This window comes from Ascidia mentula, chromosome 8, assembly GCF_947561715.1.
Source record: "Ascidia mentula chromosome 8, kaAscMent1.1, whole genome shotgun sequence".
Lineage (NCBI taxonomy): Eukaryota > Metazoa > Chordata > Ascidiacea > Phlebobranchia > Ascidiidae > Ascidia > Ascidia mentula.
Window position 1 is genome coordinate 2,798,811 of NC_138573.1, and position 27,553 is coordinate 2,826,363.

At 35.8% G+C, this 27,553-nt stretch overlaps 2 protein-coding genes across 7 annotated transcripts; one reads left to right on the forward strand and one right to left on the reverse strand.

Moving 5' to 3' along the window:
- Window positions 1-240: 240 nt before the first annotated feature.
- Window positions 241-16,859, reverse strand: LOC145911763 (uncharacterized). Of its 4 annotated transcripts, none has more exons than XM_082999194.1 (38): window positions 16,694-16,859; window positions 16,547-16,613; window positions 16,247-16,404; window positions 15,944-16,039; window positions 15,679-15,791; window positions 15,281-15,428; window positions 14,841-14,939; window positions 14,567-14,731; window positions 14,265-14,411; window positions 13,924-13,998; window positions 13,177-13,386; window positions 12,196-12,309; window positions 11,893-12,003; window positions 11,412-11,636; window positions 10,876-11,040; window positions 10,610-10,732; window positions 10,281-10,449; window positions 9,843-9,994; window positions 9,491-9,634; window positions 8,833-8,979; window positions 7,663-8,703; window positions 7,262-7,492; window positions 6,950-7,096; window positions 6,519-6,809; window positions 6,142-6,297; window positions 5,817-5,964; window positions 5,465-5,547; window positions 4,888-5,310; window positions 4,226-4,418; window positions 3,863-3,972; window positions 3,568-3,679; window positions 3,050-3,258; window positions 2,664-2,797; window positions 2,347-2,476; window positions 1,934-2,113; window positions 1,594-1,677; window positions 1,093-1,138; window positions 241-809 (listed from the first exon to the last, which is right to left on the reverse strand). In XM_082999194.1, the coding sequence occupies exons 1-37, from the start codon at window positions 16,769-16,771 to the stop codon at window positions 1,136-1,138; spliced, it is 6,381 nt and encodes a 2,126-aa protein (XP_082855320.1). In that variant the 5' UTR covers window positions 16,772-16,859; the 3' UTR covers window positions 241-809; window positions 1,093-1,135. The 4 variants fall into 4 exon arrangements, with proteins under 4 accessions (XP_082855320.1, XP_082855319.1, XP_082855318.1 ...); XM_082999193.1 differs by having other exon boundaries at window positions 1,093-1,141; XM_082999192.1 differs by lacking the exon at window positions 1,093-1,138.
- Window positions 16,860-17,258: 399 nt separating this feature from the next.
- On the forward strand, window positions 17,259-27,458 carry LOC145911769 (proton-coupled amino acid transporter 1-like). Of its 3 annotated transcripts, none has more exons than XM_082999203.1 (11): window positions 17,259-17,424; window positions 20,239-20,342; window positions 21,043-21,120; window positions 21,530-21,706; window positions 22,167-22,350; window positions 22,561-22,737; window positions 23,133-23,228; window positions 23,477-23,646; window positions 24,120-24,289; window positions 25,381-25,561; window positions 25,926-27,458. In XM_082999203.1, exons 2-11 carry the CDS (start codon window positions 20,281-20,283, stop codon window positions 26,188-26,190), a joined length of 1,560 nt encoding a protein of 519 aa, XP_082855329.1. In that variant the 5' UTR covers window positions 17,259-17,424; window positions 20,239-20,280; the 3' UTR covers window positions 26,191-27,458. The 3 variants fall into 3 exon arrangements, with proteins under 3 accessions (XP_082855329.1, XP_082855327.1, XP_082855328.1); XM_082999201.1 differs by lacking the exon at window positions 17,259-17,424 and adding an exon at window positions 19,487-19,653; XM_082999202.1 differs by lacking the exons at window positions 17,259-17,424; window positions 24,120-24,289 and adding exons at window positions 19,487-19,653; window positions 24,678-24,838.
- The last annotated feature ends 95 nt before the right edge of the window (window positions 27,459-27,553 follow it).

A 27,553-nucleotide genomic window follows, 5' to 3' on the forward strand; every position in this document is an offset into this window, starting at 1 on the left:
AGAGGCAGAACATCTCTCAGTTTAGGGCTTCTCAAATTCTTTTTGAGCCTTTTTAAAAAACTTCTGTGCCAATCCCTATATGAGCAGCACACATGATAATAAATCCTGGGGTTCTGCAACAAAAATTACACAAGGCAAACCCAATGTGGGCCACAACCCGAAGTTTCAGAACCACTGTTTCAGTGAAGCTTTGTTATGCTGAAGAAAATCTACGCACACCATCTTGTATTGCCTTGTTTTATTGTCGCAAAGGCACTTGATAAAAGTGCAATATTGCACACGATAAATATAAAATCTTAAATTCAAACAATAGGCCAAGTACCGCGGCAGCACATAACATCCACTACAAATACAAAAGCTTGATTATGTTGCGTAGAAAGCAGATAGTAATGTGCAGTTGTTGGTACAGATGCAGGACACACACAACAAAATATGCAGTCTTAACATGAAAAAGCATTGCTACTTGTTCATATTTGGTTGAAAATTGACAAATTAACAATAACTACAGATAATTGCTTCTACAATATTTGAAGTTGTGTAATAAAATAGGATAACAGACCATAATTATTTTTATCTGAATAGAAGAAACACTCATTGATTTTTTTAGTGTAAGGCCTACGATGACACCCTGAAGTCTACAAAGACATGCAGATTTCCAGAATTTTGCAACAAACAATATTTAATTTTCTCTATATGTGAGTGTTACATTGTAGATTCTTAGCCAAGAACGGTTTTGCTACTATATGGTAGAATTAGTGTGTTGTTGTTGAAAGTGCTTCACGTCAGTTTCTAGCTTCATCCAACCAATCCTGTGAAACAGAGTAACATTTTCAGAAATGTTTGTTGCAATAGGTTTGTCATTGGACAAGCAAATGTAAATTTCATATAAAAGAATAATGCCATGACATCTTTCAGCAGATCAAGACTGCACAGCAGCAAACATGCATCAATGTTACTTTTTGCAAAGCAGTTTTTTCTACAATCACAAAAGGTTGATGTTGAAAAATGCCCAATTCCAATTTGAAACATCCGTTGAAGAAAATGTGAAGTGTTTAGTGTCATGGGAATGAAATGGAAAAGAAAAATACGTACTTGGTGTGGGATTGTCATGCATTTAATCAGGTTTGTTGGTGAATCACTGCTAAACACAAACACAATATTAAATCACCCACAAAACCACCGATAGATTAAATTGAACTAAAATGATTTATTTGTTGAAGTGGTGCTAAAATTACAGTTTTTCTTGGCGCCATTTTAAAATACATAAATGGCTGATCAAAACAAGGAAATGGCTATATGTGACTTTGGTGCAATGGTACGTGATTAATACTGCTACACTATTACTAGTAAACACAAAACCACACTACACCCTATAATTTTAAACCTGCAAGTGTGGCGTCTGTTCCTATAGAGGAGAAATTTCGAAAAAAAACTTTTAAAGGTTGTTATTAACTACTTACACAAGCACCAGAAATTTCACATAAAACAAGTAAACAACTTAGGAAAATGCCATGCTTCTAAATTGAAAATAAAACAATGCATAATTAAATATGATGCAATTTTTTTCTACTGAATTTTACCAAGCTTTCTTACCACAGGAAGTTTATGTCTTTCCAAAATTTTTTGAGCTTCGTCGGGTGGATATTGCAGCAAAACCACCAGAACCTTCGCCATTGTCTAAAAGCAGTTTCAACAATTTTAACACTAACAAATAATTGCTTCCAAATTTTTATTACAATAAATTACAGAACTGTTTCTCTTGATTTTATATCACTGTTGATACAAAGTAAATTTGCAACTATAACAAAGCTTTTTGATTTTATTATATGATGCTATTCTACAGACAAAAGTGTCTTTTTACATTTTTGGGAACCTGTTGACATTAAAGAAAATGAGGATTATCCATTTTTTCAATTTAAATTATTTTTTTTACCTTTCCTTCAACTCCCATCATGTACTCGTAGAGGACCTGTCTGAGGTATTTGACCTTGCCAGGGTCAGCCAGATGTGAGTTGAAGGACAAACGTAATTTAGCTTCATCGAGTGTGTTGGCAGTTTCACGCTGAAGCTGCTGCGAACTTGCAAGTTTTTTTGATATTTCATTCACTTGAGTCTGGAAAACATAACAGTTTAATCAGCGGAGGAGTCCTAATTGCACGACATGAATTTGTTTTTTTATGTATATACAGATGATTATTAACAACAAATGATGCTGTTATTTAGCATCTACAACCAAACAATGTTGTTATATTTCTTACAAGGTTCAAAACCTTTCTCTCAAAAACTATCATTACATGATGTATCTGTTCCATGACCAACCCAATATTTTCTACTTCAAAAACTTACCTGTAAGGTTTGTATCGTATCTTCGAAGCCTGCCTCCTGCAATCTTTTCTCAGCAGTTAATGCCCTGTATGTGGCTTTGTCAACTTGCTCAGACATTTCCAACTCCCTGTTATGAAGCTCTGTCTCGTATCTTGAAATTACAGATGTTTATTGTTCTGTGTCCAACACAGTTCTCAGTCTGTTGGTATGTTTGTTCCTTTATATTGGATTGAATGAAACATAATGTTACACATGTACTCAGATACCCTGCGCCCTAAGCTACTTTGTGTCATGGATAACAAGAAAAATAAATAAATTGTATTTGCACATTTACAAACCTTTCAGTGAGCTTTTCCATGTCCTGCTCATTTTTCAAAATCTCTTTCTGGAGATTTAAAACTTCTTCATGATGCTGTTGTCTGACAAGCTGCTCAGAGGACGACATCTTCTCATTTTGGTTTTCAGTTTGCTTCTGGAGTTGAAACAAAAATTTGAGTTAACAGGGTAATCACATGACACCACCTCTTTTCTAGTGTCTTGGCACTTAACATTAAATACCCGGCTAAAGCTGGTGATGTGTTATTAAAGTTTTTTTTAAAGAAATGTTTTGCCTCCATGAGTTACAAAACACTCCAAGAGAGCATTTAAGCAAGAAGAGTCTGATACGACTTGCCGTATAATTTAACTTTATCACACAAGAAATATAATGGAAATATATCCATGCCTGGTGTTTTTCTTCCGTCTTCATCATTTGTGTTTCGTACTCCTTGATGAGTCTTTTTACACGATCTTCCTGTTCTTTTTCTTTTGCCTCCAACCTCCTATCGAAGTCCTCTCTGAGTGCCTGAATCTTTCGGTCCATCTCGACATCATCGTCTTCCACAGCGGAGCGGGAGAGGACCTCGATTTGCTGCTTTGCCGAGGCAACTTCATCTGTATGACCAAATATTATTTTAAATCTATGAAAAGTTAAAAAAAACTATACACACACATATTTCTGTTAAAATTACATAATATTTAGTTACAACACATCCCAATTAGATCCAGCCTTGTCTGCAGCTAAACTTGAATAAAAAATAGACAGTTTTATTTGTTCATGTTAAACATTTCTTCTCAATGTATCACTGATGATTGCAGATTGAAAACCAACCGTTCACAAGTTTGACTATTCAGCAAAGTCTTGGTGGTTTACACCGTAGTGACCGAAACCATAAACTCTAATGCAAATATATTGTGCTTCACCTGTCAGCACTTTTGTTTCCTCTTTTCTCAGTTGATCTTGTTGGTTGAGTTGATCTTTCAATGCCTCACGGCTTTTTTCCAGTTTTTCAATTCTCTTTTTACTTGCTTGCAACTAAACAATAACAAACGAATATTAAGACAACAAAACTGCAACAGTTGTCGAAAATAACTTGAAAAACATATCACAAGGCAAAAAAAACCCTAACTAATGAAACTTTTTATTCTAAAGCAGCAAATAATTACAGAAAAATAACGGGTTTTTTTCAACCAAAATATGTCTTGCATTACTACACACCTCTTTAAGAGTACTTTCTTTTGCTTCGAGCAACTTTTCTTGGTCGTTTTGGTGCTTCGTGTTAACATCAGCCAGTTGCATTTTGAACTCGCTAATTTGTTCCAGAAGACCTAGAAACATCAAAGCAAGATGATAAAATACATATATTTTGTGTATTTTCTATTTAGTCAAGTGTTGACAACTAAGCATCTGTTTACTCTCAGAATCATGAGTAAATCTGTTATTAGGGTTCCTAAGTTTTTGGCCAACCATTACAGAAACCTAACAAACATTGATGTTTTATAATTTCTAACTAGGTAAGAAAATACAAGCAACCATGCATATATACATACAAATAAACAGCAACATTCAGGGTTCAAGCACCTTTCTTTTCTTCGTCCCACTTAACGACCTGATCTTCCTTCTCCTGGTGGAGCATCTGTTCCTTGGCCAGCATCGATTCTGCATACGTTTTCCTCTCCCTCTCCTCCCGAAGAGCAGCTTCATAGTTATCCTTTTCCTCCTGCATCCTAGTCTCCGCCTCCTGTAGTTTGCTATGGGCCTCGGCCAGGACAGCCTTAAAAGAGAGTGTTTTATATTTTAATGTTAATGCGATGATTTCCCCTTTATGATCTGGAGCCAAGTTGGATTGTCACAAAGAATACTTTTTACAAATTAGTAACTGCCCTAAAGAATATTCTTGTGAAAAATGGAAAAAAATTCTACATAAAATTAATATGCCAAAAATTTTACTTTTTTGACCATCTGAAGATAATAAACCATAGGGAAAACATCTCTTAAAACAGGCACAAATTGTTATTTTATAGAGGCTCCATTACTATCTGGAGCCTAGTTTGAATGGCAAATAATACTTTTTTGGAATTTGTATCAGTCCAAAATATTTTTTCAAAATAAAAAGTTGCTGTAAAAATGTTTTGCCAATAAAATCAATAGGCTAATTTTTTTTACTTTTTTGACCGTCTAAAGACAATAAACTAGAAGAGAAACATCTTTTAAGCACAAGTTTTTACACAATTATAACCCACCTCAAGGTGATCTTTAACCTCAGCCAGTTTCACTTCCTCATTATCAAACTTGTCTCTCTCCAACTTTATCTCCTCCTCCCTCTGTTTTCTCTCTTCTTCTCTGCTCCGAATCGTCTTCTCCAACTCTGTTTTGATCCTTTCCACTTCAATCTTCATCTCCTCTTTTACCTCCACAAGTTCCTTCTCGAGTTTTGAGGACTTTTCACTTTCATCCTCAACTTCCTGCCTCATTTTCTGCAGCATCTCCTCCCGCTCCTCAACCACCTTACTTTGATCACTTTTACCCGCATCCAGTTCCTCCTTGAGCTGTTTTATTTCATCGTTGAGTTTGGATATTGTGCTGAGTTTGTCTTCCAGCTGTCCACCAAAGGTTTTTTTGATTTGCGTCAAACGCTGCTCAGCTTTTCGCTTTAGATCCGAAATCTGTGAGAAAACCTTTTTGTTGTTTTTGTCAATTTTACAACCATTTCAAATATTTTTGGGGGCTTTTTTGTTCATTGTTTTTTTGAAAAAACTAGTTTGTGTTGAGTCATTAAAACACAAATTCAATTGTGTGTTTTTCAACAGTACTTGTTACCTTTGTCCGACTTTCATTTTCCATCGTCTCAATTTTTTCTTTCATCTCTTTCATTTGCACTTCATCGCTGGACGCCTTTTCAGCTGCACACGATAACAATACATAATAATACCAAGTAAACTTCTATAAACCAATGACAAGTATGATACACACTTAAAACAACACAAAACATTTGTTTGTAATCTTAAAACTATAGTTTCGTACCAGGAAAAACCTACCACTAACTTTGCACAAGAAAAAAAACCTAAAACCAAACACCAAAACTATTTAAAATGCAAACCAAAAAAATACACAAGTAAATCTGCTGTTTCTTCACAATACAATAAAATACGCAATGATAAATATGACATACTTTTTAACTTTTCCATGTCTTCCTTAAGCTTGTTCGACTCATCTGATATCAACTGGGAGTAAGCTGTGGCCTTTTCATACTCTGTGAATACTCGATCACGCTCACTTGTGGCAGCAGAGAGTTCATTTTCCAATTTGGCTTTTGTTTCCTGACACAGTTCACCGGTCATTATTAGGTCACAAAAGAAGTTACCAGGTAACAGCAAGGCCTACTGGTAATGTAGAACAATGTACAAAGTTCCACTAATCATTACTTTAGATATGGGGCAGCTTACACACGACAAGATTGGTTTAGAAAAACAACTTGTGTGTTAACATAAATTTACCTGGAGAGTTTGCATTTCTGCTTTGTAATTTTCACATGTTGAGGACAGTTCGTCAACAGATGCAAGTTTGGAAGCATATTCGCTTTGGTGTTGTTTGTGTTGAGATTGAAGGTCACTTAACTGGTGTTTAAGGTCATCGGTATAAGTTGTGTTTTGCTGCAAGTAAGTATGTAATATTTCAAAGTAAAATAAACAACAAATACAATGAGTCAAACAGAACACACAATCTGATTTAAAAAATATTTATTTTCAAACATGTTTTTAGGAAAAATTGTTCAAATACAATAATAGGCACTATAGTAATGTCATAAAACAGTTTTTTAGTGTTGTATTGATACAGTTTAGCATCCCTCCAAATACTTATTTTTCATGCATACCTCAATACTTTGGTTAAGTTTGTTTACATCCCTCTCCAAATTACTGATAGTCTCAAGCTTGAAATCCAAATCATTATTTGCAGCAGACAACTTTGACTCAAGTTGTTCTAGTTTTACAGCGCGTGCATTCAGGTCTCCCCGTAGCACCTCAGAAGAGTCAACTTCAGTTTTATGCAACTTAACCACTTCATTGTGCCTTTCTGTGAGCTCTGCAATAGTTGTCTTGGCAACAGCAAGGTGGTTGGTCACACTTTCAAGGTCGTTTGCTTTACCTTTCAATTGTTCCGTCACCTTTGCAATATTTTTTTTATATAGCTAAGAATTATAAGCTAAACAATTACAATTACAGAGCATAACTAATTTTTATTTTCAAGAATTTTGCAGTTGATTATTTGTGTAGATGTTACAATTATTATTTTCACTTTGTTCACCTTCTTCACACTAATCTTCTCGCTGTCCATTTTTTCCACAATTTGCTGTCTTTCTTGCAAGCTTGCATCAAACTCTTTCTTTTGCACTTCAAGTTGTGACTGCAAGTCCTTGATCTTTGACTGCATCTGGGCAAGCTTTTGTTCGGCCTGCATTCAAATAAAAAGTTATGTGAAATTTGTTATCTTCTAATTTTTTTTGTTGAAATGTATTGAAACAGGTCATCAGGTTATGTTTGCAGGTATTATTAGTAGCACTAAAAAGTCAACATTGAATGACTCACAAGAAGTTTGTTTTATGGATATCAAAACTACCTTTTGTTTGAGCTCTGAATACTTGTTCTTCAGCTGCTCCTGCATCTTGGTTGAACTCTCCTTCTCCAGTTGCAACTTTGTTGCCAATTCTTCCTCGAACTTGCTTTTTTCGGAAGATATTTGTTGAGTGTGTGTCTTCCCAAGGGCCAACTTTTCCTGCTCAAACTCTTCCAGAAGTTTGGTCTTTGCATCTTCTTGCTCCTGACGAAGAGTGGTTATGAGAGTTTCCCGCTGCAAAGTAAAGTTTTTTTTTTAGAGTTTTTAATTTTGTTGGTTGTCGTGTCTTGCTGTCTTCTGTACAAAGGCCTATCAATGCTTTCAAGAAAATCTCTTGAAATATTTACAGGTTAACTTAGGAAATCAGACATTAGTGGTTTATACCGTAACACTTTCAAACATACCTTGGTTTTGAAGTCTCCGACTTTTTTGGCCCAGGCTTCTTTGTAGCGATTAATTTCAGTTTGATGCTCGTCCATCTTTTGTTTCAAAGTGTCATCTTTTTCCGTTAAGCTGTTCTGTAATGCCACCAGTTCGTCATCTTTTGTAGAAAGCATACTTTCAGCTGTTTCAAGCTTTTCGGTTTTTGTATTTAACTGCACAGTGAGATTTTCTATGGCAGATTTCGCATCAACCAAGTCTTTTAGGGCGGAATTTTTGTCTTTTTCTAGCGCTTTAGTTTTTAGTCCAATTTCGCTGACTTTTGTTTCAAGCTCACTGCGCTTGTGTGCAAATTCTTTTCGTATGAGATCAAGTTCGGAAATGTGCCTTTCAAGTTCAGTTTTAGTCCGATTCAGCTCTTCCATTGTCTTCTCTGAGCTCTGATTAGACAAGAGCAGCTCGTTTGTCTTCTCTTTAAGTTCCGAAGTTGTTTTAACCACATTTTCATGTAACTCTTCAATTTTATTGTCCTTCTCTTGTAACTTGGTATTGGTGATTTCAAGCTCCCCTGCTCTCTTGCTCAGTGAGTCATTAAGTTCATTGAGTTTTTCTTGGAGCATTTCTTCACGCTTGGACATCTCGTCACCTTCAGACTTCAAAAGCACCTCAAGTTTTCGCCGCTGCTCATCCGTTTTCGCTTTCATTTCAATGAAGCTCTTTTCATAATCCACGGCCATCTGGTTTTTGTCTTCCTCAAACTTTTCCAAGAGTTCTTTGGAGAGCATTTCAAACTTCTCCAGGTCCTCCTTACGTTTATCCTCCATCCTTTTCTTTGCTTCCTCCAGCTCCAGTGCATGACTCTCTTCACACCGCTTCAACTGGGTTTCCATGGCAACCATGCTGTTACGCTCGCCAACGAGTCGTTCTTGAATTGCAAGCGAAGCTGCTTGGATCTTCTTGATGGTGTTGTCACGCTCCTCTAACTCCTCCTGGTGGTGGGTAGTGAGAGTGAGCATCTTTTTCTCAGACTCAAGGAGACCGATCTTGGCTTCATGAAGCTGAACCTTTTAACAAATTAAAGTGGTGCACTTAATACCAAGTGCCAACAATATTATATACTAATTTTTACAATGTTAAAATGTAATGAGGGAACTTCATTTTTACGGAAAATCACTTCTTTGTGGTGTAAATACCTCTAGTTCTTTTTTATCTTTCTCTGGACCTTCAGCTCGGATGACAACTTCCTGTTGTGACGCTCCCATCTTCTCGATTAATTTGTTTGTTTCACTTTCCATCCTCTTCTCCATGTCCAGTTCTTGCTGCTTGAGAGTTTCGCTCATCTGCCCAAAACATAATGGAATGTTAAAACATGTGCATTCTACCCACCACAACGTCAGTGATAATGAAAAAACTTTGTCAATAAAATAAGGCAAGAAGGAAATCAAGTTAAAATCAGATTTGTGAAGTCAGTTTTTAAGTGGAGTTAGGTTTTGGAGTTGCCATGACTCCATTTCCTTCAACTAATTTCTGTAATCGAGGTGATATTTGTAGAAATGTTGCAAAACAAATTGAACTCAGGTATTCAGTCAAATACGACGATTCCTAGTGCCATAACAGAGAGTAAGAGACCACATTACTCGAGTTAACAGCAATTTAAAACAAAGAGTCAGGATCACTGGTGTCAACAAATTTTTTGTAACTTTGCAAGTTAAAACTCCACGAAAAAAGAAACTGAATGCAAACTTAGTAGACTCCCCAGTGGCCAAAGCAAAGAAAACCATCTGATAACATATTCATCAACAATTCCGGAAGACAAGAAAATAAAAATCATGTTTTAGGCAGCTTTCATACCTGTTTTATTTGTTCTTCAGATTCACAAATTTTTTGTTTCGTGATTCCAATTTCTTTCATATGTTTGTCCAGTGATTGTTGGTATTCCTCTTGCAAACTTTGTTTTTCCGTGGATATTTTTTCAAGGGCAGCTCGGTCTTTTTCCTGCAACATAACCATAATACAGTCACTGTACAACAGTGTACGTGTGTAAGTAGCAATACATTATCAGCAAGAAGCAGCACATGTTATCACGCAATAAAAAATTTGGAAAAGTAATACAAGGGTCTACATACCTAAACAAAACCAGCATAATTATTAGCATTCCTAATCAGATTTTACAACACTTTGTTTTTTGGATTATTTTACTTACATGCTCCTGTCGAAGGTTTGCCAACTCTTCCTCGAGCTCCTGTATTTGCTGTTTTGTTGCATTTTTAAGGGTCAGGACCTTGTCTCTATGCTTCTTCAATTCTGTTTCCAGTTCTTTTGCCTCATGGTTAGCTTTATCCAACTGCTCAGCACCTGAAAGATTTACAGGGCAAATTAAAAGATTAAACAGTTTTTTATGAAAACCAGCCAAAACTGGACATAAGTAAAAAGCAAATATCAATGTATTATAAACACAGTTACAATTAATTTTTTTGACTGGGTTTAGAAATATCAGCTGTACAAGTAAGGTAACAAACATTACATATGTTTACAAACTGCATGTAACACACACAACACTATCACAGTTTTTGTCCCCATAGTATACAGTTACTAGACTACCACAACGTTAGGGAATTTCATAATTCAAAGCTTTACAAACCGCTTTTTATTTGCTTTTCAGACGATGTATTCAGTTCGACAAGTTGGTCAGAAGTCTTCTTGTAGTTTTCCATGACTCTGTGCAGCTCCTGATCCATCGTCTCTATCTTCAGTTCACTTGCTGCTAACTTATCATTCAAGTTGACTTTAATCGCTGAAAGTGCTGACAGCTGCGCAAAGTATAACATATATGAGAATTGCCAAAAACAAAGTTGTTTTTTAACTTGGTTTGGGGTAAATGTGAGAGGCATTATAACACAATCGAAGTCAATAAATTAGACAGTTTTTCAGAAACACACACAGAAATTGAGATGTAGTAATAACTGGTACCTCATTCTCTAGTGTTGTGATTCTTGAGGCTTGTTGCTGAAATAAATTGTTTTTCTCAACTGTGTCGGAGTCTTGCCTCTGTTTGATGTCGGCTAGCTCCAAGGAATGTGTGCTATCAATTTGCTGCAAAACGTTTTGATACCAAGCATTATTGTTTTGAATTTTTGATGTAGTGTGCCTTATATTAATACAACGATTTTTTCGTAATGGACCAAAGTGCGATGTTTCAAGATTTTTTTTACCAAAAGTATGAGATGGGATGTCACCTGTTTCTGTTCCTGCCATTTTTTGTGCAATTCTGTCTTTTGCTCTTCGTGTGATTGCTCAAGGACATTGATCTTGTGTTCAAGGTCATTCTTGCACTGCTGAAGTTTTTCCTCCCATTGTGAGTTGATGCCGACGATCATTTCCTGGTGGGCTTGTTGTATTGTCTGTACAGGAGGGGACATTATAATATGTAGTAAATCTCAGAGGTTCAGTTTGAAAAAGGCTATTTAAAGGAAATGCCTTTAGATAGCCTTCACAACATTACAGCAAAATACAGTAAGGTAAGTGGAAATACAGAATGCTAAAAGTTTTAAAACAAAACATGTTTCTGTGGCATGTTATGTTGGCTTTGCGGCAGTCATACTTTTTACCACAACTTCTAAAGTTAAATGAATGCAACTTAAAAAAAATTTTTAACTGAAGCCTGACACAATCCTATCATCCCATGTTTTTTTTCGAAATCAATCCTGAAAACCATCCAATTTTAGGAACTATTTGAAAAAATAAACTAAACAACAAATTTACAAATGCCAACCTTAATATCCTCTCCCATTTTTGCCTCCTGTTTTTCCAACTTCTTTTCCATTTCTTCAACTTCCCTCTTCGACTCTTCCACACATTTTTGAGTGGCATGGAGTTTCTGCTCTCGTTCCATCAGCAGATTTTGCATCTCCTCGTCCTGTTTGGAAACGGCAGCCATCTTGCTCAATTCCCGCTCTTCGATTGCGAGTCGCATCTGTGCTTCATTTTCTTTCTCAATCTTAACGTAAAGCATTAAAACTTGTTTTTTAGTCTGTAAATAAGTATCAATATTACATATGTTGATAAACAATATAAACGTTGATAAACATTTTTCCTGAAAAATGCGAAAATGAGTGAATTGTAGATTAGCTACATTTTGGCAAAGAATTGCTTTTTTATATTTATATTCCACAAGTATTTGTGCAAATTAAATAAATTTAATGTAGTGATTTTTTTGCAAGACACATCTTTTGCACATACATCCCTAAACCGACCTGTTGAATTTTTAATTCCATTTCATTGCGATAATCCTGCAAGTCTTTCAGATGTGATTCAGCTTTTTGTTCAACATCCTTGACATGACTTTGCCTCAAGTTTTCCAATTCCTGCATCAATACAATTTTAGTATCAGTTGACAAACTGTATGCCTGCATATCAGTGGAATGTTTGTATGCATTGTGGACTAACAAAAGCAGATCCATTGGCGCAACCAACACAGCTTAAAGCAAGTTATCCACAGTTGTGCTTTATCAAGATTATTTCAACCTTCTGGTTCAGCAAAGAAGCAGAACTTGTACCTGTTTGTGAGAAGTCACTAATTCTTCTATTTTATCGTGATGCTTTACGTCAGCCTGCTTTAACATTTCTTGTTTTTCAACCTGAGCAATCTGCAGTTGCTCCTGCGATTGTCTCTGTAGCGAAACGCATGTAAATTAATTAACTTAACATTACCACCTGTTATTTTAACTTTACACATGCAAAGAGTGGCTAAAAGTGCTTTGATGCAAGCAAAACTAATAAAAGCTTTAAATTATGAAAAGCAGGCACTACAATGAAGTGTTATTCTGTTGAAGTAAATTATAAGCATCAAAGCAAATCACACTATATATTAATTTAAGTTTCAGTTTATTAATTTTGTAGCTGAATAAGAAAATTCATGATGTGGCATTACATAAAATGTGTATTTTTATGTATTTTCGCATTATTGAGGCAAACCAGGAAGATGGCAAATTAATTTATAGGCAAATGAGAAATGAATAGAACTAAATGAAAAGTTAACTATCAGATGTTAGTGTGACATCTACAAGTGCTAGTTAGTCATGCATCACCACACACAAACCCAACATCTCGTCCTGAAGCTCATCATGGCAGCATTAGCGAACACTAAATAAAAATAAAGATGCGAAACAAATGGACAACCAAGAAAACTGCTGGATACAACTTAAGGTAACTCAGTATATAATAGAGGATTGGGAATTTTTGTTCAAATTTGCACTGGAGAAAACCAAATATTAATGGAGGGTCAAGCATTTTTTAATATACTATTCCACTGCGTCAAATATTAACGTTAATTTAGGACTAAAACAGGGGGAATTACAAAAATCTGTGTTTGTTTAATTTGAAAAGTTGTCTGCACAAGAAATATAGTGGTCTGCACAAAATGCACAAGCACCTAAAAAATAAGGGATGGCACTCAATATTTTACAGACATTGTAAAATCATAAACAACACATCGCCATGCCATGCTGGATGACCAAAAGAAGCAACATAGAAATCACCTGCATGAGCTTCAGGACTTCGGACTTGCCACGAGAAACGTCGGCTACGAGATTTTTCCTTTCTTCATCTAAAGTCATCTCTACCTGTTTAATTTCTTCCTCCAGATTCTTCTTCATTGCTTCTGCATCCGCAACAATCATCTTCTTCTCCTCCTCCAGCTGGTGAGCTTTATTACACGCCTCCTCAAGTTCTTCAAACATCTTTTTTTCCTGATGCAAATTTATTTGTTTCTTGTTTAAGTATTGTCACCGGCTGCATTGCATTACTATGCTTTGCTGATAGGGGTTAAATTAAAGTCACCATTTGACATATCCACTTATTGTGCTCCAGAAAAAGCGAATAATCTTTTTAGAAATTTTCCAAAATCAACTTCTGAACTTTTATCTGGCCTACTTTGTGTGCATATATATTATATGTATCAATTTCAATGTGGAGCAAGTGGCGTATCAAAAATAGATAACGCCCATACTACCTAAATGCTCCATTTATTATTTTTTTTTGTAAGTTTTATTTCCAAAGTAACAGAAACAAACTTTATCCTGTGGACATTTTGATATTGTATGATGATAATATGGTGTACAAGTGAAGCAACTGATTGAAAACTATGAAAAATATGAAAATGAAACATCATGAACTCACAAAAGGACATCACAGCACTAAAAGCAATCTTGCAAAATTATTTTTTTCAAGCTAGAAAATATTTTTAAAAGATTTGCTTGTTTCATATATTCAAGCTAGAAAATTACCTGTACTTCTTTTTCATCTTTCAAATTAACAATTTCACTTTGAAGGTTTTGCAATTGTGTGCGAAGGTCAATTACCTGCATAATTCAAATCGCAAGTCAGTGATAAGTTATCAGCAAACACACAAACAACATGCAAGCAACACATTCCATTTAAGGGCACGAAGATGGAACAAACTAAGCAAGCCAAAAAAGATTCAGTGACAAAACAGATGAACCACACATTATGAAACTTCACACCAAACACTTGTACTTATAATTTATTGAATAAATAATTTATAGATTGCATAATTACAAGAAATATTTAAAGTAGTTGGGATAAAACATGCAGAAAACACACTTACTTCTGTATCCTTGGTTTCCATGGCTTCGTGCATTAGCCGTTTGGCCTCTGCAAGAGCCATACCCTTGTCCTGTTCGAGCTGTTCCACCAGACTCTTAGCCTGCTTTAGATTACGAATCAGCTTCGATTTTTCTTCGATGTGGGTTTGCTGCAAAAGTTTTTTTCCAGTTATTTAATTTTAGTTAGAGAAACTGAGACACAATACAAATCAACTGTTAAGCAAGTGGAATATATAAATTAGGAACAAGATTATTTGTTAATATATAACAAGATTTTGTGTTAATTTTTGGCTACTTAATGCACCTTGAGTTTCTCAATGTCTTCCAATCTTGCATTTAGTTCTTTTTGAAGTGTCTTAGTTTGCTCTGTTTGCTCCTTAAGACTTTCTAGCAGTCGCTTTTTCTCGTTGGATTGAACAGTGGCTCCTTCTCCTGCGGATGGCACTTCCTTCTCTTTTAGAATTTTAATCTGCATGACATAACAAAATTATTACAATAAATGTATGCAAACAAAAAACGGCTGATTATAAAGTAATGTTGAGCATTTAAACTGGTTAAAGGTAATTGCACAATGGCACCTGGGTCTGCAACACATCAATACGCTGTTGTTTTTCTTCAATAGAGGATGTCAGTTCTTCTTCTAAGTGCATTTTGGCTTGTTTGTCAAGATCTGTAGCCTATGAAAAACACCAACCACTTTACAGTTATGCATATACAGTCATTTTACACCAGTATCACATAAATCTCACACATTGAGGTAGAATCACCCTACAGTAAAGGCATTTACATCGTAGCAATCATAAAATACTGCGACATTGCAGTCAAACTAGACCAAACACACTTTTTTCCTGAGAAGTCTGCATGGGATTCGAAAAACATCTGAGTACATTGTATATCACTCTGACTAGTCAGGAAAAATGGTTTTGATCCAGCTTGGATGTGATGCCACTGTACCTTATAACACTGGACTTTTTAAATAATTATTGAAATTGGGGCACAACATAACAGGGAAAAATACCTCTTTCATTTCTTGTATTCTTCTGACATGTTTGTCTTGCATCTGTTGCAAGATGGCTTTCATCTTTTCATTGTCATTGAGTGTGATCTGCATCTTACCGGTGACCTCAGAATATTTCTCCCGGTATTTTAAGAGTGTCTTCTCCAATCTGTAACAATACTTCAATTACCACACAGGCTCAAATGTAACTTTCAACTCCCAGATCAACCACAACATGAGTTGTCAGATTTCGACCTGGCTTCGTGATGACAAAATTACTGTTAATATGGCAAGAAAAAACAAAATCTAAGACATAAACGTCACCAGAAAGCACCGTAATAATTCACGAATTGAGAGGGGCTTTTTTGTTATCATTAAATTTCATTTACAAATCATTCCTATAGCTTTTAAAACTTTACCTCAAAACCTTTTTGAGCAGTTGGTCTTTGCTGACTTCACCAACATCAATTCCTGCGTCTCCACCACCTCCAGATTGTCCATCATGGCTTTCCGATGTTCTTCTGGAAGTCTCCTGGAACAACAATGTGAACATGTTCATAAATAGTTTCCTATTTACAATGCTTATTATAGTACTACAATGCTACATAATGGTGATTTTCACATATATACCAAATAAAAATCATAGTGGTTATTGTAACATTATGTTCAGATAATTGTCCTTACACTGTCACTTTGTGTAGCATCGGTCGCATTGTTCTGGTTGATGTTTTCCACTATGGAGTTTATGGAATCTCTGCTTTCTGTAAGTTTTGCTGCCACCTAAACAGTTTTGATTTCTGAGTTCATGTCTAATTTTTCTGTCAACAAATGCTGCATCTGCAATAGTACTTCTTCCACACTTGTGTGTACAGAATAAATATTAATCTATGACAATTTTAGATAAGGTTTGTTTCGTTTACATCCACATGCTAATTCTTTGTCTTTAGTTTGAAAAAAAACTACTTTTTGAAAGTACAACTTAATTACTTGATCTTTCAATGGTGTCAGAAATTCCAGTCTTCTGAAAAATCCACCAGCCTGTGGATTCTGGGAGGGAGTGGAATACTCACTGGACGGAGTTGAATCAACTTCATTTTTGGGAGTACGACTTTCAGCTGTGGGTGTGTTCTCTGGTTTGGGAGTATCTACAAGCCAGAATGGAAAGTTTGTTTTTTGCGCAGAGGATTTTTGTTCAAATACACCAAAAAACATGAGATAAACAAAAAAGGATTGTTTAAGTAGTAATGGCCTGAACATTTTCAATACTTATCTTTAAATAACATTTACTTGTTTTAGTTGAAGTCTTTAAAGGGGTAGATTCGGCAGATGAAAGTTCTTTGTTGCCATTCGTTATCTGCAAATGTTAAAATGCAACATTAACTGTGTTGATTAACTCTTCAAGTGTTGACTAACTCTTCAAAGTTTGCTGTGTACCTGGGTTTTTTTCGCCTGCGGAGACGGGGTGCCTCGTTTTGTATCATTTGCAATTTTGTCCTTGAGGCCTTTAAACATGCTTGCAAGTGTTTAAGCTTTTATTTTTCTCCAACAAATGGTATCTGACTTTTAGTTAACAAGAAGCTATTAAATTCCATAACCCAGCTGCACCTGACGCAATAAAAGTATTTTGTTTGTCAATTTTTTCCTTATGCTATTGATGATTTGCGAAGGCCTTATTACAACTCATCAATGTCATTACTTGTTTTTTGCTCTCTGCACATTCACACATTTTTCCAAAGTGTGACGTAGAATGTTACGCATGATTAACGGTGTGTTATCAAAATTTGCTCAACAAAATAAAAACAACATCAGTAATATTCTGACAAGAATGCCAGAAAACGTTAAAAACTTTAGAAATTTAACTAGATATGATTTTTTTTCTAACTAGATATATTATTTACAAGTTTATTTGATCAATGCAAAAAAATTAATTTTATAAATTCACGCCCATTACGTCACGGGTGAGTGAGCATGAATGTCAACGTAACAGGTTACAGGTCAACGTAATATAAACAAAATAATTGGATATTTAATTGTAAACACACGTGTTTTATTTGTAATGAGTTGTCGGTAGGAACACTTGTTTTGTTACAAGCACCTGGACACGCAGTGTATGCGATAAAAATGGAATAAGGTTTCAAGTGGCATCTTACAATACAATTCTCAAGGTATACGGTTTGTTGACTAAATACTGCTTATAACTAATATATCAAAATTCCTGCATGAAATAGTTCTTTTTGTGTTAGTGGTACACATATTTCCTGATGCAATTTCGTCCAACTAAAACTCAATATAGATATTGATCACAAATGTAATTTTATTGTAGGTCTGGTTTGTAGAATATATAGGTTAGCTTATATGTTTCACCTATACAGCATCATCTATTTGAATAAGAATACTGATGATGCTGTATAGGAAATATATATATTTTTTGTTAACCTGTATCTTGGAAAATTGTGCAATAATCTAGGTCAGTCCTAGTCATCATTTTTTGCAAGAATTTTAGTGCCACGGTCCCAAGACCAATCAAAGTTGTCATTGAGACATCGGTTATGCTTTATATAAACCTTTCTTCTTGATTGTAGCTGTGTTGGTATCAGTAGTAATGTTGAAAGCTCTATGATAGGTATCACATATGTTGTACTGAATTTAAAACAACATAAAATGGTTTTATTTAATTTCAAGATTATCATGACTGATGTGCTATATTGGGATAAGTAAAATTATATGCAAACTTAAGTTGATCAAAAACAAAATCTTGTTGTGGAAATTTTTAATCATTTATTGTTGTTGAGACTTTAAAACATGTATGTTTTTATTGTAGCACAATATAGGAGGGGCTCCTTATTGTACTGTGTGTGTGCCTCTAACTTTAATTGTTGCTCATGTTCCACCCACTATTTCCATTCATTTGCTTTGTATTTCCCAGAACATTAGCCAGCAAGGAGTTTGTGACCATACAGACAGGCGTGTAATTAGTTGTACTGCCCCAAGGGTGTTTATATAGTGGCTCTTTGGTTTCAATCTGGGCTTATTTTTTGTCATATTCAATTGTATTGTTTCTCAACATTATGCTCAATGGAAAGGTACTTAAATTGGTAATTTTATTTCAGTGTGGTGGTTATTTATGTGCAGTTGTTGGAAAACGGACAGGCACAAAAATGTGTATTAGATTACTTAATCTCTTTTTCACATTTATAGTTGTTGTTGGAATGTTGGTGATGTTTTGCAGCCAATTAAGTACATTGTGGAAAACAGTTTTTTAATCCAGCGTCATGCTGTTTAATCGTTCGGATTTAACCCCAGGAAATATACAGAGACGCGGAACGCCACGAAAAAAAATGCTCCACTCCACGCCCTGGCGTTGCGCAATGCTTGGCAAGTAACGCAATTGTCTCCCAATGTTGCAAAAACACCCACGCAAACCTTTGTCACATGCATGAGGAACTTGTTTCAGTTTGTCTTCGCCTGGTCCATGTGAACAAATTGTACACCTTTAGTTACCACGCTCATTTTTAATGCCAACGCCCCTTTAAATAGCTTGGCGTTTTATTTCAAATAATTGCTGCCAATTGCCAAACAATCTGGCCGTTACAAAGTTCAACCGCGTGCCGAACCTAAAATAAATATTGAAATCTCGTGATACGCTACCATCCGCATTGTGTTGCTTGCAGTCGATACAACAGGTTGTAATGCGAAAACCAGGCCGAGTATTGCGTTTGTAGCTATCTATGCAAAAAAGCAAAATGTTGTTGCGCAAAAGATGGTTAAATTAGAAAAGATTTTTTTAGTTGTGCGTGTTGTTCCTGGCTTGTTTGCTATAAATTGTGTTTGTGTGGTAATATGTCCTACTTTAAAGTTTGCTTAGTTTCCTACTCACGAGGCTGTATTATGCAACATATTCTGTATTCATTTGTAATCGAAGTGTGGGATGACGACATTTTCCTCCAACGCGAAATTGCGGAAATTCATTTTTGAATTAAACGCACACCGGGGACTCAAACAAACGTTGGCCTCGATTAGAAGGGCTTTGAAAAGGATCCCGCGGAGTTTTTATCGCACTTACAATTCACGTATTACGTCACCCCTTAGTGCACCGGTTATTGAGAAACACGCCATGTCGCCATCATAGGAACCCACACTCTTCTCCGAGTATTGTGACGTCATAGCCTTCTTCTGTTCATAGAACAGCTGATTGCTGGCGCGACGCTTTATTGTTTGAACGGAAAAGTACAGAAAGCAGAAGCACTCGAAGTGATATGTTCCACTGTCCTTTGTCCTCAAACGCGAAAGTGTGCTACAGCTGTATTGTATAGGCGTATTGCTCTTCCAGCTTCCATTGCATTTTAACAGTTATCGTTAGTTCTCGAGCGTGACCATCAAACATGGAAAGCAAGGTGCGTTGTTGTTGCTTTGGTGCGTTGCTATTGGTGATTTGCATCTTACTTGAAACGCTGCAAGTTGCGGTTTTAGGCGTGCAGTGTTTCAGTATTAAAACTCTCTGCAGTTGTGTTATTTGTCAGTGTCTGACTCCCATCAATTTATCAAGCAGGCCAGGAAACAAGTTGTGTCATGTTATGAGTATGATTCTATGTTTGTATTAGGGATTATGCCTGTTTAGATAATTGCACAAACACGTTAGTTTAAAGAGAATGCATTTATATTCAACATTAACAACAAAATCTATTGCCTAAATTTATTGTCAGCTGACATTGCAAAATTTGAAATGGTTATTGAAATACAATCAATTTGTCTGCAAATAATGTGTAAGATAAAGGGTATAGGTTTTCGTTTAGTTTTCACTTTTATTACATTGTATGGGTTTAATAGTTTAAGCCTGTATAAATTGTGCAAATCATGCCTAAAAACAATCCTACCACAAATCAATGTATTTAATATGTAGGTGAGCCTACTGCGATATAATATTACTGCCAGTTTATTTATCAGTATTATGAATTGTCATTGTATGCATATTTTTTTAGAAATTAATTGTGAACAATACTTCATACCACACCTTTCCAACCATGGCAGGAAGTGAACAAAGAAAACCCCTGCTTAACTCGGACGACGAGGAAAATGCAAACAGGTATGGTAATAGATGGCGAACTCACAGTTATGCTCTGCATGCGTGTTTAACTTGCAAGAAGTAAAAGTTAAAACAACAACATTTCTCCTTTGCCATTGAGGTATTGCAGCCAAGCCTTGATAGGGTTGTTTTGGCATTTCTTCTCCACTTTAATTTTAATATGTGCTTAGTTGTCTTCTTGATTTACTTCCATGTAATATGACTCATATCAGGAAGAAAAATAGTGCAATTGCTATCCAACTGTTTCTTCAGGGCAAGATTGGCAATATTCATTTTTGTGCAATATGTAACACAATACTAGGAAACCATTTGCGCACTAATGAACATTATCAGTCAAATTTCTTGTATTTGATTCATGCATAACTTCAGATGGGGTTGCACACAGGATAAGATTTAAATATGCACAAAATCATTATTTTGAAACTATATAAAAGCAGCCGATTCTGTTCTTTTATTATAATAGAGAAAGTAGCTTGTTCGGATAGTGTACGTATGAAGCAGTAATCTAGCCAGCAAATATTCCAAATATAAATTTATTTTACAAAACAAGTAGCTGGACATGTTCATTTTTTCTGAACATGAATGAGTTATTCTAGATCTCGATTGCTTTAGCTAAGCATACTGTGCAGAGATTTCAACTACTTCCCAAACACATTTCCTTTCTGCACCAGTTTTCCAAGCATTTCCACTTTTTTTACAGACAAGGCAAAAAATTTTCCATTGACGATCCAGATGTGGAAGTTATGGAGCCACAACCTACAAATCCCCATGCAACATCGTGAGTGTGTTTGCATATCTTGCTTAGTAAAAAGTGATAGAGATTAAATACATTTGTCTCGTGATGTGTTAGGACATGTGCAGCTCTAGCAATCACATATATTTTGTATGCCATGTTGGATTTTTACTTATGTAGTTGTTAGCAAGGAGCAAGAGGTCAGTATACGGTGTTATGGCAAAAAAGATATTTAAAGTTTGCTGTAAAAGAGTGGAATTTGAGTAAGTTATCAAGTTATAAAATGCCCAAAAAATTCTTGATACAAGTCTCTGTCTTCAGTGAAATCTTGTGTTTATGGTCAAGCAGTAAATGTTAATATTAAGACATTAAACATTTGTTTGCTGTGCCAAGTATATACAGCAAAACAAATAAAGCAATAGTAGAAACTAAATTTTTTGCTTATTTTTTATAGTGATGTTGCCACAATGATGCACTTACTAAAAGGAAATATTGGGACCGGACTGTTGGGTCTTCCTCTGGCAATTGAGCACGCTGGGTTAATTTTTGGTCCTGTGCTGCTGCTCCTTATGGCCATAGTGTGCGTCCATTGCATGCGCCTTCTCGTCAAGTGCTCAAAACACTTCTGCAGGTAAATACACTAGAACTCAAACAATGACTTTCATTGCAATAAAAGTATTTCATTATTTAATAAAGTAACTAAAACTGGCAACAGTATCATGTGTCACACACATGCAAAGTTATATATTCAAACACATACCATATTGTTGTATTTGTGTTCCTCCTTGGATTTAGTTCTTTGAAACACACAAAAGTGTTTTTTTTCCATGTTAGCAACGAAAATATTGCAATTTTGAAAACGACCTGCATTAGAAAATAGGTGCAATAAGTGTGTGCATTTATGAAAACATGTGTACTTCCAAAACCAACCTATGGTGTCTTTGCCTTCCCTTTTAAAGTTAGCGTTGTGAATGAACAGGGCAGTAAACCTTTAATGTCTTTGCCTCCCTTTCCCAAGTTAGTGAGAGTTTTAAATGAACAGGGTAGTAAACTTAATGCAAATAGATTCTGTAAATATTTTTCGACTACAGGATTGAAAATGTTCCATTTATGGATTATACTACTGTAATGAAAATGGCTGTACGTCATGGGCCAGTGGTCTTTCTGCAGCGTTATGAAAATCTTGCAAGCCGACTAGTTGACATCTTTCTCATGATCACGCAGCTCGGATTCTGCTGTGTCTACTTCGTTTTCATGGCCCAGAATATTCGCCAGGTATGGATATAAAATTTTGTGATGTTTACTGTGGACAAATCCTGTTACAGACAAGTTCACTAATTAAAGTATTAAGTATACTTCTTTCAAGTAACTTTGTCACAAAAGCACACAAAGGAAAATGGCCTGTTTCTACGGCAACACAATCCACACCTGTCGATTCCTGTTTTTTTTAGTTACCGAGGATTTAAAATCTATTTTCTGTAACAGGTTGTTATCCAGTACTGGCCTACAGCTCCTACTGACAGATATTTCATGGCCATGATCTTCGTACCTGTTGTTCTTCTCTCTTTCATCCGCCACCTGAAAGTTCTTGCATGGTTCTCTATGCTTGCCAATGCAGCCACTGCAGTTTCTTTGGTCATCATTGTCCGCTATGTTGCTCAAGTAAGACTTGTATTTAGGAAGAGAAAAATGCAGTTACTCACACAATTTTAATGATGATTTTGAATATATATGTAAATATCACAATAAAATAAAACAATTTTAATATTTTGAAATTATAGCTTTTGTTTTGTCGGCATATGGAAAGAACCTTATGTTGATTTGTAACAAAAGTTTGTGCGATTATTTTAATTTCTGGGTCAGTTATTTTTTGTTAGTTATTGATGTATTTTTAAAGTAAATTCCATTATAAAAACTCCTAAAAGTTGACTCAATGGGAAGTAATCAAAATTGGGAAAGTTTAAACGCCCCTAGTGCTGACGCTGTAGTTTGTATTTTTCATTCACTTACAGGAGAAATAACTCAGGAGAAAAATAAATAACTTTCTTTTCTCCTAGGACCTGCATTATGACTCATTGCCATTTATTGCAAATGCCTCCAGTATTCCAATGTTTTTCGGTACTGCCATCTATGCATTTGAAGGCATTGGAGTTGTAAGTTTCTTGCATTTATAATTTTTCTCTGAAATAATTTCTTTTAGTTTCGGCGACATCAAAAAAGCAATGCAGCAAATAGTTGGCCTTCAGTGTTGTGATACCTTTTATTGAAAAAAAGTCAGTCCTTTTTACAGCACCAAGAACTGGAAAAGTAGAGCCTAATATATTTTTAAACAAACTAGCAGTACTACTTGCTTGAAAACCTACTGTGCTTAACTATATTTACATGTATCTATTACATTTAGATTCTTCCAATTGAAAATGAAATGAAAAACCCTCAGAACTTTCCTTGCATTCTGTACTCTGGTATGTCTGTAGTTTCATCTCTCTACATTGGATTGGGTGTGATCGGATATCTTAAGTATGGTTCAGATATATGTGGGAGTATCACCCTCAATCTTCCAAGTGCAGACCCGTAAGTCATAGATGGAATAAAGCATATTTTGTGATTGCTAAATGTGTGTTTTGCATTGTAATGTTGTCAAATTTAAACTGTGGCACTAGAAGAGTATACAGTATTTTTGTTAATCTCCTTTAAAAATATTTGAAATTTACCTCAATAAATTTAAAATAAACACAGCTTGTTAAATATGTAATTGTATTGTGTGTGCATATGTAGGATGTTGACAATTTCATTTGTATGTCTTCCATAGCCAAGTTGGTGTTTTCATAAGTACTGATTGATTTGAGTCTGCCAACTTCCTATAATGAACCTAATGACGTTTAGAAAATTTGACACTGGACAATAAAAATAGAACTTTCGATATAAAACTAAACTTTACAGTTTCATAATGCCACCGCAGGTGGTGAAGTCATGGTCTATTGTGTTATAAATCCCATAATGGCCACAACCAAATTGGCCCATTACCTTTCTGCCTACTTTTCTAGGTTGTATCAATCCGTGAAAATCATGTTATCGTTTGTTATTGGAGCAACGTATCTTGTTCAGTTTTACGTGCCCATTCAAATCATTTGGGCAAAATTCAAGCGTACTTTCATGCCAAGCAATGAGTTGTGCTGGCAAATCGTGCTACGCACGTTCTGCGTGGCTTTTACATGTAAGCAAATTCCCACACAAAATCCTGTTTTTTTAACTGGTTCACCTGCATGACTTGGGGTATAGATGTAGTATTGTGGCATGGGTTCCATCATGGTCTACCTGTCAGTGCTACGTTTGTTGCATGACTGTTTGTACATTGTCACTGTTTTTAGCAAATTTGCGGTGGTGGAACTACTACTAGTGGCAGTTTTGCAACTTGGCCCTTGCAAACTAATCGCACAAATTTCAGCTGCAAACAAGCCAACCAAAATATTTGTTTTATTTGCAAAAAAGAGAATTAACAACAGAGCCCAAACTTTTGGTTAATTTGGTTAAAAATGTGGCTGAAATCTGTACTGCAACACTTTAATTTTAGCTGTTAACACATTTCTTCTACTTACATGTAGCTTAGCTCAAGCAGCAAAGGTTCTTTACTCGTTTGTCATCTTTGTTGGTTGGCTCATACAATTCTATGTGCCCATGCTACTTTTGGAGCCATGGATAAAACGGTTCAGACGCCCGCGTCTTGTGGACGCCGTAGTGAGAATTTCACTTGCAATTTTTACTTGTGAGTACGAAACGTGATTGGACCAAAATCGTGTAAAATGTCACATAAATCCAAACAAAACATATCAGTCCAAATAGTTTCACTAAAATCAAATCATTTTTGCGACAATAATCCTATTATAAACTGCATGATATTGCATTCCTTTCTTTTAAATTCAATTGATATTTTAATTGAGATTGCATGAATCACTTTTTTTTTTTTGTGAAAAGTTATTTCAGTTTTTTTTTTAACTCATATTGTATAATTTAATAAAGCTAACAGTGTGGCCGAGTGCAAATCCACTTTGACCAGAGTTTCATGATAAACCCTGGCAACACTGCATGCTTTGAGATGCTTAGTTATGGTGGCAATATAGACACTAATTTACTGATGAGCAAGGTTTTTATTTTGGTGTATTGAATTGAATTTTTAATTTTTTATTAAAAAAATGTGTGTTACTACTATTCTGTTGTAATAACAAACATTATATTATAAGTTGTAATATTTTTTGGGATACCAGGAAACCATTTTTCGAAACTAAATTTATTTGTATGTTACCAAAGGCTTATGTGCAATTGCAATCCCTAATCTTGGTGATTATATTGCCCTCATCGGAGCATTTTCTTCATCTTTCCTTGCGCTCATCTTCCCTCCCATCATTCATCTTCTCACTTTCTACTCACCTCAGAGCAACGAAGTTGAAGAACCGTTGATCGACAACGCAAATAAATTGTCAAGTGGAAGGTATTGGAACTTTTCTTCTGCAGCAAAAAAATGTTTTAGTTGTGCTATTAGCTGGCGTTTCAAAATGTCATAATAAAGACAGTTACAACCAAAACGAGTTAAGAAAAACAATTTTAAATTTGATCCAGTTGGTACTTGCATGTGTCACATTAACTTCACGTTCAACAATACATACGACCAAGCAAGATGTAGGGTTGACAAAACTTGAGGACAAAATGTTTGATTTTATAACGCTTGTATGGTATAAGAACGTTTTTTTTCATCCTGCCATTGGTTTGAAATGCAACCCTTACCAACGATCAGTGCTCCATTAAAAGAAATTGAATCCCGTCCTCTAGCCATTACTAGCTATTCTTTTTTTCAGCAACCGCTCACGAAACTCAAGAATGTCTAAGCCGGTCATAATCAAGGATATTATCATCATGGTCGTCGGGTTCGTTGGGTTCATCGCCGGCACCATTGTATCTGTACAGAGCATTATACACGACTTGGGTACGGACGATAGCAACAGTAAATGTAGCGGTGGAAACGGGGGAATCACCACCACGGCACCATTTTATAATATCACGACGTCCGCTGCGTGGCACGGGAACGCGACCAGCGCACCCCAAACTAATGGTTCGGTGTGAGACAAAGGGCCTGGAACCGCTCTTCCGCGGTTGTTGAACCGGGATTTATTCTGTGCTCGGCAATTTTTCCCGCTGTGCGGGATCACGTGATTGCGGCATATCGGTGGTTTATCTGCACTTGATTGGGATCGCATGCTTCTTCTACGCATGTTGCACTCTAGCCTTTTTCGGCCCACTTTCCAGTACGACCAACTACCATGCATGCCATGTACAAATATTATGTTCTAGGTGAAAAAATGTAAGAAAAATTGACCGCGTTTTTTGACCTGCAATTGTTTTTTCCCGTTATATTTCAAATTTCCATCCTCTCCGCTCCATTTTAAATTATTTCGTTTTGTCGTCGTGGCGTCGCGAGCCAATATTTGTTTGCAAAGTTCCCACATAGTATTTATCGCGCAAAATATTCGAGTAGCAAAAAAGATTTGGAGTTTTGATTGGTGGAAATTCCACCAGTGAGCTTCTCTCGCAAAGCCACGTGACCATTAAAGCGATCCAGTATTTATTGTTTTTAAGTTAAAGTATATTTGCAACTGCAGGTTAGTGAAATGTGCGCGTCGATCGTTGTTCCCTATGTACATTGGCGTGGTTTCCTTCTATATTTATGCTGTATGCCCAACAATATTGCTGCAGTTCTACGATATGTCGCTAAAAGCTACATTCCACCTGTGTGCAATTGATTGCTGCTCGGCAGTGAAACGTCCATAGAAATGTGGAAGCTCGCCTTTGCATTAAAATCCACTTTTATTAGCCTTGCCTTGTACACTTTGCTGCTTTGTAAAAAATTTTTATCTAAAACACGGTGCAGAACTTTGGAATTCACGTTCGAAGCGGCACAGTTCTATATAGTACGCTTGGCTTCCATTACAATTGCCCATTTTTGTCATGCTACTCCATTGCCTCAGACTATAAGGCACGTATAAGGCTGCTATAGTAGCAAACGAATCTTGCATGTCCCTTGTAGAACACTTGTCTGTTGTGAAAGGATAGTTGTTTGTTACTGTTTCTGTTGGTGGGGATTCTCTTTGCTTTTTTTGTTTCCCAATACACCAGTACGTGCAATAGTACAAGAACATAATATGTCCTCGTTACATTTAGTGATTTGTGCGATATCGTTCGCTTTCATCGAATTTCCAAATCAAACCTAACAAAATTTACTTTTATTTTCAAGTGGCGGAAAAACAAGACGTTTGTTTTTTACGATTTGACTTTTTAATCCACGCGTCGCCTGACTTCACTGCATCTTATTGAATAAACCAAGTGCGAAGCGCAGAAAATCTGGAAATTTCGAAGTATAACCACACGATGGAGCCAAACAGCTTTGTCAGATCTTTAAACGTATTGTTTACAAGTGCGTGGAGCACGG

Bases quoted from the DNA above. Each gene is read 5' to 3' on its own strand.
- LOC145911763 (XM_082999192.1), bottom strand. From the start codon at position 16,771: ATGTTTAAAGGCCTCAAGGACAAAATTGCAAATGATACAAAACGAGGC. The intron at 14,732-14,840 runs GTGCCATTGTGC...TATGTCATGCAG, and splicing joins TTGATGTGTTGCAGACCCAG to ATTAAAATTCTAAAAGAGAA. The intron at 10,450-10,609 runs GTACCAGTTATT...TACTTTGCGCAG, and splicing joins TCACAACACTAGAGAATGAG to CTGTCAGCACTTTCAGCGAT.
- LOC145911769 (XM_082999201.1), top strand. The intron at 21,121-21,529 runs GTGAGTGTGTTT...TATTTTTTATAG, and splicing joins ACAAATCCCCATGCAACATC to TGATGTTGCCACAATGATGC. The intron at 22,738-23,132 runs GTAAGACTTGTA...CTTTTCTCCTAG, and splicing joins TTGTCCGCTATGTTGCTCAA to GACCTGCATTATGACTCATT.